Here is a 21,884-nt window from a genome sequence, read left to right on the forward strand (position 1 = left end):
TTTTCTCTCTGGTTTCTGCAAACTTTATCTTTTTTTCAAAGGTTTAATTAAGAATTGTTAAGCCCACTTCCTTTTGGCGCTAATTGTTACTCCAGGGTCAGAAGCTCACCCAGGAGCTTGTACCTAACCCCCTGAGAGATACGTCCTCAGTGTGGGCTCAGCTGTAGAAGGTTCTTCCCCAACACTTTCCTATTTCATCCATTCAGTTCGCTTTCGAAATGGAAAGCTTGCTGTTCTCTCTCTTGGATTTTAAGTGACCCTCTATTTTTCTTTTTCTCTTTCTACTTTCAGTTCTTGCCCAGTTTATTCCAGGGCTGATCTGAAGCACCACTTCCCTTCCCTCTTCCATTATAGAGGTGAAGGTGTGGGGGACAGGAGGGAAGCAGGCAGAGAGTGGAGGCAGGGGTGCACGTCTGTGGGAGTAATCACAGACTCAGTGTTCCTGGAATCAGCCTAGGTCTTTTCCTTGCAGTCCTATGTGTGGGGAACTGCTGGACCTCCCATCTGGAAGAGTGCAGGGGTTTGCAGTGGAGACCAAAATGCATGCCTGCCTGTGACGTGCTTTGCATCAGAGAAAGGCTTACCAGGTTCCGGTCCCCAGTTTACAGTGATTGAGGGAAATGAAGACCCAACACAGGGTCACCACCCTGCCCCTCAGTGCCTCCCTTGGCGTAGCCTTCCAAAGTGCTACCTCATTAACGTGGGTGCTAGCTCTTTGTCAGCTGCCTGAAAAGAAGCTGGAAGCTTTACATTTTAGTTGGTATTTTTGTTACAATTCTTTGATTTCTGCAGTGGTTCATAAAATTTATATTTCATTTAGAAAGACTTTGATACAGCAAGATTCTCAAGTACTACCTGTCACTGCTTCTTGTTCTCGGTGTGTGCAACATTTTATCTATGTTTACTTCCTGGTAGAAGTTCATCTTTTGCTCCTTTTTGCTCTACATGGGCCCCAATACTTGCTGGGGGACAGGGCTTGGTGGGGAAAGGAAGGGTGGTTGTGGGAGGGATGGGAGAGAGTTGGGAGGTGGTACCCTGGTAGGGAAGACACTTACTTTTACAGACCACAAACCCCCAATTGCTTGGGGACTTGTTTGGGTCATACATACTACATACTACATTCTCTCTTTTTAATTAGGAAAATGCTTTTTTAGGTTAGCTACTATTTCTCATTTGTTACTCCTCAAGAGTTAATTTAGGGAAGAAATAATGAAGGTGGGAGGTCAGATCTTGATTACAATGCAAATATACAGTGAACTTTCAAAAAAAAAGGTCCTAATTCATCCAATTCCCTTAAGTCCCTACCATGTTTCCCCGAAAATAAGACCTAGCCCGACAATCAGCTCTAATGCGTCTTTTGGAGCAAAAATTAATATAAGACCCAGTCTTATATTGTATTATATTATATAAGACCGGGTCTTATAGTATATAAGACCCGGTCTTATAGTATATAAGACCGGGTCTTATATTAAAATGAGACCAGGTCTTATTTTTGTATTATATTATATAAGACTGGGTCTTATATTATGTTAAGACCGGGTCTTATATTAATGTTTGCTCCGAAAGACGCATTATTGCTGATGGTCTGGCTAGGTCTTATTTTCGGGGAAACACAATAGTAGGAGGAAGAAAATCAGATGTTTCTTTGTTTCATAAGGTTCCCAAACCTTTAGCCAACTTCTTGCTTTGGGGAGATGCTGAACAGTCTTTCTGGAAAGCTCTAAACCCCGATGGAGAAAAGACCTGATCCCCTCATGGTAAGAAAATACCTGAGGCAGAGAATCTGTGGACTCTTCCCTCAAGCTCCTCTCTTCCTTCCCCTTTTCTAGTCTCAGAGGCAAAACACCAAATGTGTACCCCTGGAAACTGGGGACAGCATAGGGAACTGACCACAATATGCAGGAAAATATTTTAAGTATGAGCTTTCCATGAGAGCTTGTTAAATTCTGACAATCCATAAGCTCCAAGGTTGTGTGTGCAGCTACAGAAGTAGAATCGATTGTTTGACTCAATTGATTCATTTATCTGGAGTTTTTAGATATGTTTATTTAGGTTTGAAACTTTAAAAATACTTCACTTCAGGTATGATTTTCTGAAAAGCAAAGACAATGGAAAGCTATCATTATTACATAGCATCACATTATTCTGAAGCTCTGTTTTATGTCTGTTCAAATAAACACACCCAGGTATTTTCTTGTACTTGAAAGCCATACCATTACGTCCCACTTGCTTCATAAAGCTATTATGGAAGATGAAGAAGACAGATTTTTATCCCCTTTGTTCCACTGAATGCTTAGTGGAAGGAAGTCTGTATAAAGGGAAATCTGAGAGACACAGGGTCAAATTACTGGAATGAAATTGATTTTAACAGACACCATAGCTGCTTCTGTGTGACATACTGCCCCATGTGGACACCAGTGAGTGTCTTAAGAGTCTTCGAACCCCATAGGAAAGTGTGTGGATCACGGTTGTCAAACTATCGAAGTCATAACATTTTCACCCATAAAAATATAGGCATTAGAACAGGGAACTCAAATTCGCTTCTAGGTTGGCCATGATTTTTAAATTTTAATTGAGTTTGGTTTTTGGTGCAGTTTCAGTGACTAGGGAGGTGGGAAGATTTAATGAAATGACCTACCCACGATCTTCTCTAAAAGCCAAGAGACTGTCTCTCCCTGATTGCAACTCAATTGCTGTGTTCTTTGATACTCCCCTCCCAGTTTTAGATGTAGTGACGACTCCTGTTTGGAGGAGCTAAGATAATGCCTGTGAAACGTAGTGAAATTACAGACATTTATCGTACACTCCTGCACCCTTGAGCATTTAGAGTACAAGCCACATATGGCAAAGGTGTAGCACAACATGGAGAAGGGAGTCCTCATGGCCGGAAGGCCTATGCAAGGCTTCACTCATCAAACAGTGGTTTGCAGTTTCCCACACATGGGTATTGGTTTCTGCTGTGGACCAGGGTTCACGTTAGGTTCTAATAAGAGATATCTTCGTTAAAACACTCAGGGTCGGCTTTTTCTTCCTGTCTTCTTGATCTCCTTTAAAAATGTTTGAGCAGGGTTTATTCTTCTGTTCTAAGATAATCATTGTTAAAAACAAACAAGCAAAACTCTGACTCTGTGAGTATCAACTTTGAAAGAGGCTCTCAGAATGATAAACTATTTTAATTGCTTAGCCTAGTATGCTTTCCAAATTGTCTCTCCCCCCACCCCACTCCCAGCTTCTGCAGTGAAGAATTTATGACTCCTTGTGCAGTGGGCCTCTTCCCTGTGGAGAGTGACACAGATCTCAAGAGAGCGATGGGTGGCAGCCCCTTCTTCATTCTCCATAGGCACTTACACTCTTTCCATTTTTCTCTTTAAATATTGTCATCCCTTAGAAACACTGCTTAGTAGTAGCTGGCTCAGAAGTGAAGCCTTTGTTCATTCAATCAATAATTCATTCTTTCAGCAAACTTAGTGAGTGACTACTAGTGGCCAGGTACCATGCTGGATGGGGGCAAAGCAAGGTGATGAGATGCTTTCTCTGTCCTTAGGTGGCTCACAGGCTGGAGGGAGACATCGAGCCTTCGTAATGGTTAGTCCTTGGGGGGAGAGTTTAAAGCAACAAGGAGAGGCTACCAGCACCTGCTGGAGAGAAGAGGAGAAGGCTTCCCAGAGGAGATGTTGTCACAATCATGTAGGGAGTCTAGGGACAATCAGAGTGGCAGCCAAGGGGCTGGGTGGAGGGGAAGATGAGGATATCCGGGCAGAGGGAGCAGCATCTGTAAGTTCCGAGGCACCGAGGAGGCGTTTGGGAGGCACATGTAATTCTATGTGCTGATGCGTGGAGGCAATGCAGGGGGATGCGTTGGACTGGGAAGCGGGTTGGTGTGCCCTGTGAAGAGCTGTGGGAGCTAGTGAATGACTCCGAGAAGCAGCATGGTATGATGTGATTCGATTTGTGTTTCAGGGAGCTCTTTGTGGCTACCGTGGGGCAAATGGATTCTGGAGGGCCTTGAGGGGATGTCAGGAGACCTGCTAGGAGGCCACTGTCCTCAGAGATGAGCTATGATGAAGGGCTGATCTACAGTGTTAACTGAGGCAGAGATAAGGGCAAATTCTCAGGGTGACTGTCTTTCAGGAGTGAAGAACAGGGAGCACTGAGGAATAATTCCTGGGCTTCTTTCTGGCTTGGGTGAGGAGAAGCACAGTTGGAGGGAAGGAAGATGATGAGTCCAATTTTGGGAGTGTTGGTTTGCAGCTCCTGAGGTTCTCTCACTAGGATTTGTTGATCTGAAGACACAGGTTTGGGCTGGATATGGAGTTGGGGGGTCATCAGTGAAATCATGGGTGGGAAATGGATCACCCCATGAGTGAGGTGTAAGAATATAGAAGGAATAAAGCTAAAAATCTTGGGGACATGGAAGAGATGAAAGGAAAAGCAGTGGAGACGTAAGTTGAGGGAGAATTCTAAGAAGGACGCCATTAGTGTTAGATGCTATAGAGAGTTCAAGAAAGATAAATATGGAAAAAAGGTTGATTTGGATTTTGGAACGAGGAGGGATTGTGGACTTGGATAAGAGTGGTTTCAGGGGAGTGGTATGGGTGGGAACCCCACCACGTGGACAGAGTTTTCAGGAGTGTGGTTGCAGGAGGAGGTAGATGCATGGTTGTAATGCTACGGAAGCATATGTCAGTGATGTCTGAGCCGTACTAATTGATTTAGGAATCCATGAAGCACCCATTTTCTTTGGTATTTAAAGTTCATATACACTTCGTGGGCCTCGACCCTGAAAGAACCTGCCTGGCCCTCATTTGCTTCTACAATGTTGGGCCTGGGGAATGAAAGCGAGGAAAGAAATTAAGAGTGGGGCAGTCAGTTTCTAAGGTTATCTAGCTGCAAAATTCTGAATCAACTCAGCGTTCCTTCTTCTGTGCCCTGCATTCAGCCTGTTAATGCAGGTAGAGAACCTTACAGCGTTGCACTGATGGGGGCTCTTCCTTGCTTAGCTGTGTGGCCCCAACAGCGGCTTCTTCCATCTCCACCTGCCACTCTTCCACTAGTCTTCTAAAACTCCCCATTGTGGTATCCTCATCTTTGGCGCATGCCCTCATTTCCTGCTCTATAGACGAACCTGAAGTCATGAGGCAGGACCTCTGAACCTCTTTGCAGCCCCTCACCTCTTGCAACACCCTTCTTCTCTCTATCTCCGAGAAAGTGGTGTCCCTACTTCTTTCCAAGCTGGCCCTTACAGCCTGGCCATCTCGTCTTCTAACCTTCCCTTGACCTGTCATTTCCCCAGCATCACTCCTTACCCTAGAAACTTCCTTAGATGATCTCATCTCCTCTCACAGCTTTAAAACTGTGGTACCTCTGCCCACAAATTCTCTACCTTGAGTCTAAACCTATCTCCTGAGTTCTCAGCCTTCAGGACGTCCTCAGTTGGCGGGTTCCACGGGAACTGCAAATGCAACAGGTCGACTGATCTTTCATCAATGAAGTTTGTTCCACCTTGTATGTTGCAGGTACTGCCGGTATTGGGTAATAGCATTAGCATCCATTTAAACCATCAGCCTGGGAGAAAACACCTACTTTCTTTTCGTACCTAATCCTGTGTGTCCGTTGGTCTGTTTCTCATATATTAGTATTTTCCCTATGCATTCCCTGTTCACCATCCCCTCCACCATCCCCTTAGTTCAGTGCATCATTTCTTGCCTGGTCTTGCCATGGTGTTCTAGCCAGCCCCCCTCTGCCAGTTTCTCCACTTCTTTCATGTCACCACAAATCTGATTATGGTTCTTTTCTGCTTGAAACCCTTCAAGTAGTTAAACTTTGCTTTCAAAATAAAGTTCAGTTCTTTTTCCATCACACCCATGCTGATCTGATCCTTGCCTACCCTTCCAGCCTCAAACTCTTACAGGCTTCCTCAGGCACCTTGTGCCTCACCCACGTGTGCCGAAGTCCTCACAGCGCATCAACCAGCCGGGGCTCTTCCTGCACGCGTCTTCTCCCTCTGCTCTGCCTGGCTTCTGCTCGGTCTTCAAGATCAGTTATGCTTATGACAAAGCCTATGTAATTTGCCTACAAAGAATGTATTCCTGTCTCCTCCCCGCCCCCACATCAACCTTTCAGTTTAGAGCCACCATATTCCTCATTTCTAAAACTTCAGAGGCTTCCTGGGTGCTATTATTACCTGGTCACACCTAATTTAGGATCATTTAGTTTTATTCTCAGATCACTGGCTTCCAAAATAATCAAGGATGATTTTTGTGAATTTAGATCTAGTACAGTTAGAATGAAAGTGCTGAATTATTCTAACGGAATGTGAAAGTTGACACCTTAATTACTTAATTGCAGGTGTAAAAGGAAGAGCAAGCAGAAAAGCGTTTAGTATGAATGATTTTAAAGAATTTACTAGAACAAGTGTGAGATCTTTTATATAAAAAACTCCACTGACTACTCTGACTCTACACATTAATTAGTCACCATTGTGACGTACTTTTCTCTCTTTTCAGCAAAATCCAATTCTTGACTCCTCAATACTTTATTTTGAGAAACTTATAAAAAAGAGGTACACAAAGCTTTCTAACAAGATTTGTAGGCATTCCTTTAAAAAAGTAACAAAGAAGAGTTATGGTTGCAGTACAGAGAGTGTGCTGAAATTGGTTATAGGACTTTTCAGTAAAAATCAGAAATGCTTAAAAAATTAAGAGAAATCTTCTGTTTTTTTCCTTTCTTTCTTATTTTCATTTTGAAGAGGAAAGAACACTCAAAAAAACAGAACGATATAAAACGATCAAATTCCAGGGTCTTTTCTCAGCTTTTGTTTTTTTCCTTGAGGTGGAAAGTAGATACAATTTACTGTTATTCCTTGTGTTCACTCTTTAAAAATATTTTTCACCCTTCTAATTTTTTTGAAGTGGCCATTACAGCTATATCAACCAACACGAGGAGAAGAGATGACCACTAATATACAGAGGGTGCCAAAAAAATGTATGCATATTTTAAGAAAGGAAATCTATTAAAATTGTAATACTCAATATATACTGATAACAAAAGATGAATACAAGTCACGTTTGACTTCTACAATTACAAGAGGTGCTCAAAGTTGCCATCAGCGTCCAGACACTTCTGATTATGGTGAATTACTGCTTAAGCAATGTTGACCAAAGTGTCCACTTGTATACAATTTTTGGGGGCCTCTGGTATCTTTTGTTGCTCATTATGAGGAAAAACTATATTATGACTGTACGCCTGCTACATTTTTCTCAGCCTTCAGTAGGAAACCCTTTTAATTTCTGTCTACCAACACTCAGCAATATCAACCATAAAAAAAATATTCCTGCAGTTGCCCAGGTTCAGAGAACAAAACCAGCAAAGGCCTGGGTATTGCTGACAGTGTAACACATGAACAATAAATAGCTGCTTAACTGTCCATACAGTTAACCGTGGGAACATCTGGGTGGTTGAATTTGCCACAAGCACCACCCAGATGGGGAAAATGATTCTACCAAATTCCTTTGGTATTTATATTCACTTTGAAGTCCTGGAGAACAGGCAGAAGCAGAGAGCTGACTCTCTGGAAAGCAAGTCGTTAACGTTTGTATAGTTTATAATAAACATGGACAGGTATACCTACTCCCTAACTCTGCCATAAAGGCAAAAGGATTTTTTTTTTTTTTACAAAAGTCCTTTTATATTATGAAACATAAAATGCATACACAAACTGTACAAAACAAAAATATGCAGCTCAATTAATGAACACAGAACGTATACCTGTATAACCATTGCTTTGGTTAAGAAAGAGAATGAAGTCAGCATCCTGGGCACTGCCACCTCTTCCCCGATGCCTCTTTGTGTACATACTATTCTATCTGAAAGCCTTTCTACTTGTTTTCTGTGGGTTGCCTAAGAGAATGCAGAAGCATGGCCTTGGGCGGTGGGAGAGGGGGAGGGTCTGAGGGTGGGAACCAGGAGAGGTTTGTTGGAATTGTAGCATGGCATGGTTATCTGGATTTGTTACTGTGTCTCTCACAGGCCTTAAGTCTAGGCATGGACCATAGCCTGTTGTAATATCTGCCATGCAGACTGCTTTTGTATAAAAGCTGCAATGATTCAGTTCCTCTAGAGTGTGCTAAATTCTGCACCACTCATTGGAAACTGATCCTGTGGAGCTGATAATGTATTTAATGCACAGTAGTAACTTGTTTCCACACAATTCCAGGACATTAGCTTATTGCCAGTGGGTGGACAATCTCAATGAGACCCGGAAGATGCTCTCTCTTAGTGGTGGTGGTCCCTTCAGCAACCTGCTGAGGTGGATCGTGTGCCACATAACAAAAGGAATTGTGAAACGCGAGATGCACGGCCACGGCATTGGCCGCTTCTCAGAGGAAGAGATTTACATGCTGATGGAGAAGGACATGCGGTCTTTAGCAGGGCTTTTGGGTAATGTACCACGCCTTCTATTCTATATTTTCCATCCTTACTTTTTGCATGATTAGTAAAGCGTTGTTAGTTTACTGACTTAAAGTTTTATTTTGGTTGGCTTTTTTGCTTCCACGTGTAGGTTGCAGTCCCACCATGGGTTTAATTTGCTTGGGAAGCCCTTCAGAGAGAAGCACAGAGCCACATGTGTCCATGGGCAGGTGATGAGGCTGAGAGTAGAGTGACGTGCCTCGTTTACCTGGTTGGCTGCAGGTGGACGGGCTGATGTGATTCTGTCCTGGGCAGAGCTTGAGTCTTAGCTGTGACAACTCATACACATCATTTAAATTTAGGTGGCCTCTCCTGGGGACAGCTAACATATAGGGAGCCGTGTCCTCTATGTGACTAGTCATACGACCTAGTTTGTCGGGGCTGCTGATCTTGTTTAGGGAAGGTGGGTTTGCACTGCCCCTCTCTTGGTGCCCCCATCTCCATCGTGGAGCACATTAGGTACCTCACTTCCTCTAGGAAGTGGGCTTTGGGATTTGTTTTGTTGAAACCCACCTGGTGCCCCAGGAACTGGGGGCTAGGCTGAGTTTAACCTGACCCCTGCAAAGTCACCCACTCTGACTGGCTTAGGACCTGAAGTCCTTCCCTGAACCCGCGCCTGCTGGGGGAGAGCTGGACAGCACATCCAGCTCTCAGCCAGGAGCTGGGGATACAAAGATGCATTAGAGATCGTCCCCACTCTCAGGTAGCTTACAGTCCAGTGGGAGAGATGAGCCTCTAAACTAGGAGTAGGCAAATTGTGGCTCATAGCTGGTGGCCTGTGTGTGTGTTTTTAATGGCCTATGGGCTAAGAATGGTTTTTACATTATTAAAACGTAAAGACAAAAATGCAACAGAGATCAAATGGAAGTCCTAAAATGTTTGCCATCTGACCCTCCATAGAAGCTTGCTGGCCCCTGCTCTACAGGAGTAACCGTGCACAAGTAGGACTGTGACAAGCCCCCTGACAGAAGTCTGCACCTGGTTCTCTGGGGACAGAGCAGAAGCAGGGATGAAATGGTGGGGAGAACTGGGGAGGGCCATAGAAGAGGTGGCAGTCATGTTGGCCCAAGAAAGTAAACAGTTGTCCTAATGAAGAAAATAAGGGAGGAGCTTCCAGGAAAATAATGAGCAAAGGAGTCACGAATGAGGGGTATTTTGTAATCCAAGTGGTTGAAATGAAAATTGAAAGGTAGTTGCGGGCCATATTATAAGGGGTCATAATTATGCTAAGAGGTACGTGATTTATCATACAGAAAACATAGAGATGTTGTAGATTTCTGAGTATAAAAGAGAAAGAGCCATATTTGTGGTTTAGAAAGTGGCTCTGTTGGTGTCACACGGGATGGACTGGGCCTGAGGTATAGGCGGTAAAGAGACTGAAGACAGGCAGTCAGTATTATGGATATAGTTTTAAAAATTCTAATTATATTCAAATTAAAATAAATTAATTTAAACAAAATTAAAATTAAAATTAAATTTTAATTTTGGCATATTAAAAACATCTTTACAGTCAGACCAAGTAGAAATGGAATAGAAAATATGATATGATGATATAAAAGACATTAATAATATTTGTTTTAAATAGCTAGGAGGAAAATCATAATTACCTAAGCACTGAAAAGACAATTGATGATGAAATTCAGTATCCGTTCCTGATAAAAACTCTTCGTAAAAGAGACTCGAGGACCAGTTTCTTAACATGATGAAAGGATTAAGCCCATAGCCAGTATCATTGTTAATGTTGAGTTACTAGGAGCGTCTCCAGTAAAATACAAGACAAGGATGCCTGCTCTCACTGTTATTTAATGTAGTTCTGGGAGGCCTCATCATGTAGTTGGACAACATGAGAAAAGATGGTATCTCCATGTTGGAAGCAGCAGACAAAATGATTATTTATGGAAATTAAGAGATGATGTAGCTAAAATAATGACAGATCAACTAAAGTTATTACAGTTAATGAGGGAATAAATTTACAAACGTTACAAACATATTGTAGTATCTACAATTTTCTTGAGCATCCCAAATAGCAAGTCAGAAATAGAATTTAAAAATCCCATTCATAATAGCAATAAAAATTTTAAAAATATTAGAAATATGATTTATGAGAAATATTCAGGACCTACAGAAATGAAATTAATCCTAATAAGAGATAGGTTTTTCTGTTTATTTATTTATTTTTTAGAAAATGGAGAATATACCTTCATTCATTCATGTATTCATTCATTCGAGAGAAATGACTCTGGAGCCAGAGTCAAACCCCAGCTCCATCACTCACTAGCTCTGCGACCTTGGTCAAGTTTCTAAACTTCTCTAGGCCTCAGTTTCCTTATGTATATAGTGGTGACAACAATGGTGAGAAGAAAAGTAATACATGTAAAGTGCTCAGAATAGTACCAGGCATGTAATAAGCAATCAGATAACGAGCAGATGTAAAATACAACTAACTATAACAAGGGTCAGGAAGGAGAGGTTCGTGGTGCTGTGAGAGCCTATCAGGGGTGGGCAGGGTTTGGGTTTGCCCCATGGTCAGTGCTAGCCCCTATTTGGTTCTGCATGTTCCCACCTCCCATTTGGGACGTGTGTGGGTTTAAAACAGAGATACCATGTGTGTAGTGAATGGCTGATTTTTACTACAATGCAAAAAGTGCACACACTGTCTATTTTCATCCCTCTCCCAAAAGGGTGAGAGTCAAAAAGAGCATCGAGGATGTAAAGATCAAGAACAAAAAGAAAAAGATTAGGTTTTTGGAAAGCAGCATGGATGGAGGCAGGAAGCCTAGTGGCCAGCACATGCGAGACCGAGTTCTGGACTCAGATCCTCTGGGTTCATACTTTGGGCCCCACAAGATACCAGCTGTCTGACTTCACATGAATAACTTGAGTTTTTTTCATCTGCAAAATGGGGTCAGAATAATACCTGCATCATAGAGTGTGAAGACTAAATGGGAATTTATGTAATTTACTTACTATAATGACTGGCACATCATAAATGCCAAATAAGTATAACTATTATCATTATCACTGTCAGTTTCACAGATTTTATGTCTGCAATTACATTAGGAACGTTGTTTTCCAGGAAAAATATCTTTGTGAAAAAAACTTTTTTCTGATTTTAAATGTATTAGTTAATTGTAGAAATTTGGGAAGGTTCAGAAAAGCACAGAGAAGGGAAATGTCACTCTAACCTTATAACCTATTACTAACCACAGTTACCATATCTTTCCGATATTTTTATGCAAAATTTTGAATCATACATATGTATTTGTACACAGACACACACAATTTTCCAACTTGTCTTTCCCCCATTTAATACACTGCAAATATTTTCTATTATTAAGTATTCTATACCATGCAATTCTGTGCTCCTGGTATCACACTTGATGCTATAAAAAAACTTACATAAGACCCATCAGCCAAAACTCTACTTTCCTTCTGCCTCTTTTATATTTCTGTTCTATTATTAATCCTGAGTCTATAGGTATGATCTTGAAGCAGAAGGAAAATAAGACAGAATGAAAATAAGAAATACATAGTTGTGTCCCATGTTAGCACAGAAATCCCCAACTTTGGCCATTACATATGAGCTTAATATAAGAATAGAAGATGGAATCCAGTACAAAGTCAAAGTAACACCACCCATTTGTCAGATGAGGAAACTGAGGCGCAGAAAGGTTAAGTGACTTGCCCATAGTCACACAAGCAGTAAACATTGGAGCCAGGAGTCAGATCCCTGCTATTTCTGGCTCAACTACCCTGAAGTTCCTCATGAATTGTGACTTAAAGTGGAGTTGTGTTACGTCAAGATGACTGACTCCTTTTGGAGCATTTTCTAAGGTTGCCAGAACTGTAACTGGTAAGTTAAAATGTAGTTTCTGAAGTAATTTTTAAATATATTTTATAATGTTGCTCCTGGATGCTGAGTACAGAATTAAATATGGAGTGTTCTCATTGATTTAGATTTCCTGGGCTTTGTAAGTTGGAGTCATACCCTTTCTTAGCAGGCTGGCTCCCCAACAAAGAAATGTGTTAAAACTCCAGGCAGAAGTGCATAAGTACTTGAGGAGAAATGATCTCTTTTTAGGAGCTGCTATTGAAAGAGCCAAGTAATAAAGTGGAATATGTTAATGGAAGTGAGAAAAACAAGCTGATTGCCAGCCAACTATACTTGACTAATAAAAAATGTAAAGCACTTCCTCCCCCTTTACGCCCCCCCCCCCCCCCCCAGTCTGAAGCCTTTTATTAAGACATAAAAATGGCTTGGGAAGTGTTTATTTTTCAGAATCCTTATTGACACTGTGTTGGCACATGTCAACGAGCCAAATTTATTGGTTATTTTAAGAAACATCAGTGTGTGATCTTGAATATTGAATAAAGAGTAAAGGGATGCAAAGTACTGCTTCCTTTCAAAGGCATTAAAATGAGTCACTTGCCATACATGCTTCATGTCACCCTTAGCACATGTAGTAACAATGTGGTGTAGTTTTCCAGAATGAGTGTCTTCTGCTATTTAATTAAATAAGTAATTTTGTTGTTTAAAGTAATAGATATTTCACTGATCACTTAGTTTTTAAATAATATATGGAAGATTAAAATAAGCTTTTGTGATAATAGAAAATCTCTAGCCCACTCTTAACCAAAAATGCCTTTGGGGTTCCATACTTCCAGACTGGGCATCACTGGGGGCAGAAGTGGTGACGTGGCTCAGGACACACATGGACTGGCAGAGTATGTCGGAACTCAGGGAGGGTATGTGTCAAGGAATAGGTAAAGAGGATACGGTTGCAATTATGCCTGGATTGTCTAGATAAGAAATCTTTGAAAGGCAGGCAGGGTGCCACTTTGTAAACCCCCTTACTCTGGCATTGCAGGAGAAGAGAGAGCTGGTCTCGGTGAGCTGGGACTCCAAAGGAAGAAGCTCGGCTCCAGGAAGAAAAGGATTAGGGGGAGCTGTGGTCGCACGGGGGCTGCCTACCCTCTTTGGGGAATGTGCCTTGGGTTGTTGCACACCCTTTAGGAAGGTTTATACTCCTTGTCTTGTGGTTCTCAAACTTCTCCCAGGAACAACACAAGATTGCATTTTGATGCTTTTGGAAAGCAGCGTTCATAAAGTTGACCAGAGCTAAGATTTATTAAGGAAAGTTGAGGTAGCAACCCCTGTGTGTGGGTTGGGGCGGATTGCTGCTGGGCCTGCGTTTCTTCTCTTCTCTACTGATCCCTATGGGTAACTTGCTGCGGGTGATAGTTCAGAGTGTTACCAGGGAGTCTTAGGAAGCTGTGCATGGGCCTGACAATTAAGTTCGTGAACTTGTTACAACAATGTTGCTAACCTTTTTTTATATCAGAGGGATTATTCATTATGAATTTGTACGAACTGGACAAACAGTTAACCAAGTTTACTATTTGGAAGTGCTGAAAAGGCTGCGTGAAAAAGGTAGACGACCTGAACTTTTCACCAACAATTCATGGCTCTTGCATCACGACAACGCACCAGCTCACAATGCACTGTCTGTGAGGGAGTTTTTAGCCAGTAAACAAATAACTGTATTGGAACACCCTCCCTACTCACTTGATCTCGCCCCCAATGACTTCTTTCTTTACCTGAAGATAAAGGAAATATTGAAAGGAAGACATTTTAATGACGTTTAGGGCATCAAGGGTAATGTGATGGCAACTCTGATGGCCATTCCAGAAAAAAAGTTCCAAAATTGCTTTGAAGGGTGGGCTAGGTGCTGGCCTTGGTGCATAGTATCCCAAGGGGAGTACTTCGAAGGTGACCGTAGTGATATTCAGCAATGAGGTATGTAGCACTTTTTCTAGGATGAGTTCGGGAACTTAATTGTCAGACCTCGTGTAACTGATTGTGGTAAAGCAGCACAGACTACTCAAATCTAATGTTTCTTGGCTTTTAATTGGACTGCTATATACTGTGTGGTGACACAGAAATTATCTCATGGGAAAAGCAAATGAATGATTGGTAAATAGAGTTGGTTTGCGAGAGATAATTTTATAGGAGGAGAATCATAAAAATACAGTTCCAGTTATAAGGCTCAGGGGTGCACCATTGGTGAGCAATAAATATCTGTTGGATGAATGATGGAAAGAACGAATGAATGCCAGGAGGACACATTTAGCAGACAGCAAATCCTGTACTCCACGACCTGTGCATCTGGGAGTACTTTCTAAGCAAAAAGTTGAAATGTGTGAATGCATTTAAGGGGCAGAATCAGAAACAGTGATGGATTCTCCAGGTGGAACCTGCAATTTCCTGTCAAAGAATGTTCTTCTTAGCCATGGCTAGAGACTTGGGAGAAAGAGTATACTTGTAGTAATTGGAATTCAGACAGAAGGGCAGTACCTTTGACTGAGGACACTATGAGTCTGACTGTATGATCAACACACAAAGGTGTGCCGGGCTGTCTGTGAGGGGCTGAAGAGACTGAGATGAACAAGTTGGGCACAACCCTGAGCAACTAGAGCTGCCACCTGGGGGAGATGTTGTAAGTATTTATACTACATAGCAACACGTAAGGGAAGTGCCGCACTGGAGAAGAACTAGGTGCAATGAGGGCTTTTTTGCAGGGAAAACTAATAAGGTCAGGTGGGTGGCTGAAGGCTTCTTCGAGTGTATGACATGTAAGCTGGGCTCTGAAAGATAGGCTGGAGTTATGCAGGCACGTGTGTGGGGAAGGGCAACTGGGTGCCACAGGGAGAAGATTAGCATGGAGCATAGAAGGAACATCACATGTGAAGGCTCTGAGCTGAAAAGCAGCTGGGAGCCTTCATTGAACGAAAAGATGGCCAATGTCTGGAAATTGTGCGAAGGCTGAGGTGTGGCCTAAGATGGAGGTCGGCAGCAGCTAGATCACACAGGCCGAAATAATTTTAGGCTTTGTTCTAAGAGCAATGGAAGCCATCAGAGATCGAAAATAAGGAAGTGGCATGACCTTGTTTATACTGAATGTGCTGGAGGGGCCAAGAGTGGATTTGGGGGCTCAGGTGAGGAGGTTGCAGCAGTCCAGGAAAGATAAGATGGCGTTGTGGACTACAGCTATAGTGATAGCATTGGGCATAAAATGATGGATTAGAGCTATATTTTAGAGACAAAATTGACGAAAATTTGGTGTGTGTGTGTGTGTGTGTGTGTGTGTGTCTGTGTGTGTGTAGAGAGAGAGGTGACGGAGAGGGCAGGGGTAAGGAAAAACTAAGTTATTGACATGAAAACATAGTAAACACAACCATCATTCACAGAGTTGGAGAATACTGGAGAAAAGGGGAAGACGATGAATTTCGTTGTGGGTATGCTGAGTTTGATATCCCTGCAAGACAGATACATGAGTGGAGATAGAGTACATGATAAAGGCAGCCTTTCAAATCAATGGAGAAAAGACACATTAATTCAGTAAATGGTGTTGGGACAGCTGGCTAACCATTCGGAACAAAATAAGTATAACCCTGACTTTATGTCATACACCCGAATCAACTGCAAATGGATTAAGCATTTAAATGTGAAAAGTACAACCAGAAAGGTGTCAGGATAAAATATAGGAATCTTATTAATCTTGAACTTGGGAAAGTTTTTCTGAACATAGAACCAAAGGAAGAAACTATAAATGAAAAGTTGAATTGCTAGATTACATGAGAAAAATAAAACAGACCTCCTGTATGTGAAAAATCACCATAAATAAAGTTAAAATGGAAATGGTAAGTTGGAAAAATGTTTGCAACATGTGATATATTACTAAATATATGAAAAGCTTCTACAAATCAATAAGAAAAGTGAATACCTGAAGGGGAAAATTGGGCAAAAGACATAAAAAGGTAATTTACAAAAACAATACAAATGATGAATAACTACATGAAAAACGTTCAAGTTTTTTAGTAATCAGAGCAATGCAATTAAAAAATGAGGTACCAATCTGTCAATCAAATTGGCAAAGTGTTTTTTTTTTTGACGTGAAGTCTTGGCAGTGGTATGGAGGAGGCACTGACATACTCTGCTGGTAGGAATAAAAACTAGTACATATTTTCTGAAGTTGAGTTCCACAGTTAGAAGAGTCATAAAATTTTACACATTTATTTGTTTATTAAATAATTCAATCTTTAGGATTTTTTTCCTAAGAAAATTATGACAAAGATTTATTTATGAAGAGGATTATAATACTGAAACTTTGGAATCTTACAATTATTAATAGTATGGATTTTTTGTCCGGAGTCCCTGGTTTTTGTTTGGGATGGTAACGGGAAACTTGTTACTTTAGGCACCTGCTGCTCTGTCTTTCCCCACCCTCCCCTCCCCTCCCTATCTTGACAACATCAGCATCTTTCAGCTGAGGGCAGGGGTGGCGTGGGGTGGGGGTGGGGTGGTCTGAAGGTTTAGCTGTGGCAGAACACATAAATTGGTATATCTTTAGGTGCCAACTTGTGGCTCGTTTGTAATTTTCATTTCTCTTGAGAATGAGTGATATCATTTTATCAGTTCTCTTTGGTCACAGACATACCTAAAGAAATTATTATCACTGCAAAGGATGCTCTAAAGAGCTAAGCAGTGAGTGGTGGTGTCAGGAGGATGGAGTCCAACGGACTGAGGTTTGTGGTTTGTAAGACAGCTTGGGACAGCTAAGGTTTTTTTTTTTAAGGGTACAAAGTTAAGTGACAATAAGGAGAAGGTCAAAACACCAAACTCAAAATTTGCTTCTATATAGGTAAGAATTAAAATACAAACTAGGTGAGAAGGTTGAAAGAGAGGACTTCAGTATCTTTAAAACAACTACCAGACTAACAAGCAACCTATTAAACATTATTTTTGTATTACCGTGTTTTCCCGAAAATAAGACATAGCCGGACAATCAGCTCTCATGTGTCTTTTGGAGCAAAAATTAATATAAGACCCGGTCTTGTTTTACTATAAGACCAGGTCTTATAATATAACATAACATAACATAACATAACATAACATAACATAACATAACATAACATAACATAACACCGGGTCTTATATTAATTTTTGCTCTAAAAGATGCGTTAGAGCTGATTGTTGGCCTAGCTCTTTTTTTGGGGGAAACATGGTAGTTATACACCAGGTGCTATGTTAGGCTCTTGAGAAACAAAGATCAATAAGAATGGTTTCTTCCTTCAAGAAGCTTACAATCTAGCAGTACTCAGGTTTCTAGGCCCAAACAATGTCCTAGGATGTGAAACATTACCAATATGATCTTGGAACTCTGATTGTAATCTTTCAGAAATGGGGAGAATAGGGAAAATGACAAGATGGAGATAGGAAGCTGTTCCTATTTCTAAAAGGGAAGGGGGAAGTAGATTCTAATCGTGAAATAGAATACTAGAATGCAATATTAAATAGATGGTTAGTTTTCAGGAAGCACTATCATTGGTTCATTGTGAATAAATCAGACCAAAAAGTGACCACTGTGTCTTCTTGACTTGCTGGACTTACTGGTTGGATGGACTATCTCTTGAGTTCTTCAAACCATTGGATACCATCTCTCATGATATTCTTGTGGGAAAGATGGCTTGTTTTCAATGGGGGGCTTCATGGATGTGTGCTGCCGCTAAGGTTTCTTGAGTGGTCTGGGGGGGGAAGAGTGACTCTTTCCACCCCTGCTTCACCTAGAGCAGCTCCTTTGTTGTCTGTTTCTGTACTGGAAATCTGCTGCATTTTGTTTGACAGAGAAATTCCCCTACGGAAGAAAAAAGTTGGAAAGCCCCTGGATTAATTGTGGTGGATTTGTGGCTGGTTGAGTAATTGTATCCTCACACAGATTGATATAACCTGAAAAGAGTTCTCCAGGGACTCAGCTCTTGACTTTTCTTAACGACCTGTTGACAACTTCAAAGGCATGCTTAATAGTTTTTGAATGACTCTAGGTTGAAGGATAACTAAAACATTGGACAGGAAAATCAGGAATCAAAGCTTTCAATCTTAACAACAAGAAACCTGATAGGGATAAATGTCTGATTCTGTACTTAGGTCCCCAAATTGAATTGTACAAATATAGAGTAGGGAGAGACATGTGAAAAAAGGCTTCAGGATTTTAGTAGATTTTAATCTCAGTATGTCACCAGTGCGATGGGCTGCCAAAGAAGCTAATAAAAACCTAGCCTGTTTAAAAAGAACATAGTGTCTCAGCTTCAAAGTTATATCCTGAAGGATACTTTTCTGGAACTTTCTCCCATAGTGGGTCAGGCAAACCTGCCCCATGCTCCCAGGCACCTGGTGTTTTCTTCCTCAGAGCAGTCCCTGCACCTTCGCTCAGTGATTTGGTTTGACTGGCTCCTTAGCTGGACTTTGTGCCAGGCCTAGTGGGTTCATTTCTGTCTCTAGGACCTGACCAAATGCCTGGCACACCTTGGGCATCCAACAAGTGTTTGTTGAACAAAGGAGGGCCACATTCACTTCTGGGATCCATCTTTTAAAAGGAACTTGGCTAAACTAGGGCGTATCCAGAGAAGGGTGGTTAGGAAGGTTGTTGGTCTCACAATAGTTTTTTTTTTTTAATTTTTATTGGGGAATATTGGTGAACAGTGTGTTTTTCCAGGACCCATCAGTCGTTGTCCTTCAATCTAGTTGTGGAGGGCACAGCTCAGCTCCAAGTCCAGTTGCCTCTTTCAATCCTAGTTGCAGGGGGTGCAGCCCCCCATCCCATGCAGGAATCGAACCGGCAACCTTGTTGTCAAGAGCTCGTGCTCTAACCAACTGAGCCATCCGGCTGCCCCTCACAATAATAGTTTTATGTGAAGAATTTGAGGATTCTGGGGGTGGAGAGTCTGGAGCGGTGAAGGTGTACAGGTCATATACTAGTTTTTCTTCAAATCTGGGAAGTGGGCAGCGACTTAGGTGTTGCTACAGATGATGAACATCTCTGAGGAGAGGAGAGGACTAGAGGAGGGCGGGGTGTGTATGTGGGGAAATGACAACAGATTACAACTCACGGTAAGGCAGCACTTTAAAACAGACCTGTCCAAGATCAGAAGGGCTTGTCTTGTGGTGTGGTCAGAGCGGGCTGCTTTGGAATTACCCCCAGGTGAGGTTGATGACCACCATCAGGATGGCTGAGGAGTCTTTTTATAAATGATGAGATGTTTGACTAGAGATGGTCTCTGGGAGTCCTTCCAGTTCTGATGGTATCATGGTTTTATATTCATTCTCTAGAGAGGAGCAAAGACAGTTTTCCAAGTTATAAAACATGGGCTGAGGCCAAAGTGGAAAGTCATTCATTCATTTTTGGTTGATGTCTTGGATTGTGCTTTATGTTTAGGCGGCTGCTCATGTCTTCTGAAGGCACGGTGCTTTAAACCATCTGGGTTTACTCTATATCTCTTGTAATTAAATCTACTTTTTGAGCAGTAGTTGGTTTCCAGTAAACCTCTCTTCTAATCTTCCACTTCTTTTAAAGTGATTTTTACTCACAGGCTTTGGACACTAGCAAAGTTGTTGTGTATTGAAGAGAGCTTGGGAATAGGCTATTTTAATAGCCACGCTTCCTACCCTGTTAAATTACATCTTGCAAACAGCTCTGCATTCACATTAGGTACTCAGGCCTAGGCTGGCAGCCACCTGCAACACAGCAGCCACACACCATGATCCCAGTGAAAGTGACAGAAAGCCTTCAGGACTGGGCAGTAGAAAAGGATGAGAAACAGTAGGTTCTATATGCACATTTTAGCACACTTAGCTTATGTTGAATAACTGTGAACAGAGGGCAGAGGAAGAGAATAACGAATGACATAGAAGTAATTATGCGTGTCAACCTAGCTAGAAAGAGAAAATCCATAGATAAAAGAAGAAAATAATAAACACTATCAGTAATGTTCTGGAACCTCAAAGCAGTATTTCTTAATGCAGGTTCTAAGCCCTTTCCAAAATCCCTGTCTATAAACAATGGTTCTCAGCCCTGATTGCTCATTAGAATCACCTTGGCACCTTTTAAACACAACTGCACAGGTCCTATGGCAGGCCGAATAACTCAGAGTCTCTGGGAGAGGAGCCTGGGGAAACGTAGGTTTTAAACTCAGCAGGTGATTTGAATATGTTTGTAATCAACATAGGGCAGGGGGTGAGGATGGAAGAGCCGGCCTGGGTGCTGGGAGGAGGACAGTGTGTGTGAAGAGCCATGGAAGGGGCCACAAGAGGAGACAGTTCCTTGGTTTGGGCAGGTATGAAAGGGAGAAAATTGTAGTCTTTTATTAAGGAGGTGATAAGATTCAGAACAAACCGGGCCAACTTCACAGTTTTGTCAAGAGGGTGACTCTGGTTGCGTCTGTCTGTGTGGTACTTAGCCCAGTCCTTCTTTCTTTCCATGTCAAAAACCCTAGTATGTCGACTGCAGATATTTTGTGTGGATAATGTTTAAACTCTATTTTTAACAGCATCTTGAGATGTTGCAGTCTCACAGCAACCCTGAGAGCTAGTGAATTTATGGATGAGAACGTCACGTGAGAGTCAGAGAGGCCGGGCCTGGGTCTCAGGCTGCTCAGCTAACGACAACTCTTCTTTTGCTCCAGTACAACTTCTGTGTGTTTGCATTGGTGGTTTGTTAAAATCACATACAAGGATGGAATAATTTGACTAGGAAACCATAAATTCTATTTTTACCTCTATTGATTGGGTTCTGGTGAGAGCCTAGGCTTTCTACAGTTCCGTACTGGAGTCCTGTACTCACCGGCTGAGGTGGAAGTGATTTACTCCGCAAGGTCTTTACGTGTTGTTCAGTAACTCTAAATTGCTCGCTGCTCACTAATGGAGGACCATTAGATCAGATACGCAGAAAGCACCAACTCTTCTTTTCAAGCATCCTCTCCATTCCAGATTTCCCTGGGAGGAATGGATGGCCTGGGGACCTGGATATCCTCATGTAGCCATGGATTGGTGGGGCTAGGACCTGCTCTTATAAAGTGTTTGTAGCCTTATGGGGACTAGGCAGTTGTGGGCCAGTTGTGGCTCATTTCTTTTCCAATTTCATTGTTGCTCTCTCAATTGGTAAAAATGTTGATTATTTATACAAAAATAAAAGTTACTTTAAGTTGAATAAAATGCTAATCAGTACGGAGTTCTTCAAATCTTTGTGGCTTATTTAATAACACAAATTGGTTGGTATAATTCTGACAGAAGTGATCTGGTTTCCACTTTATCCTGGGGGTATTCTAGCTGTTTCTTCCTCTGAGAATAGTGACTTTGACTTTGTGTTTACATTTTCAGGGTTCCAATTTCTGAATGATTAGAATAAAAGGAAGTTCCTTTTTCTCCACAGCCTCTCCGACACTTGTTATTATTTGTCTTGATGATAACCAATCTAGCAGGTGTGAGGTGGTATCTCATTGTGGGTTTGACTTGAAACCTATGTAATTTTACTAACCATTGTCACCCCAATAAATTTACTTAAAAAAAAAAAAAGAAAAGA

At 41.7% G+C, this 21,884-nt stretch overlaps 1 protein-coding gene across 3 annotated transcripts in view; it reads left to right on the top strand.

The window, feature by feature from the left end:
* The window catches only part of FAXC (failed axon connections homolog, metaxin like GST domain containing), a 74,255-nt gene that overhangs the window by 18,143 nt on the left and 34,228 nt on the right, over positions 1-21,884 (top strand). For all 3 annotated transcript variants that reach the window (XM_019743398.3, XM_019743397.3, XM_019743400.3), the window contains one exon: positions 8,216-8,439. In XM_019743398.3, the coding sequence (XP_019598957.1) occupies positions 8,216-8,439 (224 nt within the window). The remainder of the gene's footprint in view (positions 1-8,215; positions 8,440-21,884) is intronic.

This window comes from Rhinolophus sinicus, chromosome 2, assembly GCF_057876585.1.
Source record: "Rhinolophus sinicus isolate RSI-liver-muscle chromosome 2, RSI-T2T, whole genome shotgun sequence".
NCBI classification, from domain to species: Eukaryota; Metazoa; Chordata; class Mammalia; order Chiroptera; family Rhinolophidae; genus Rhinolophus; species Rhinolophus sinicus.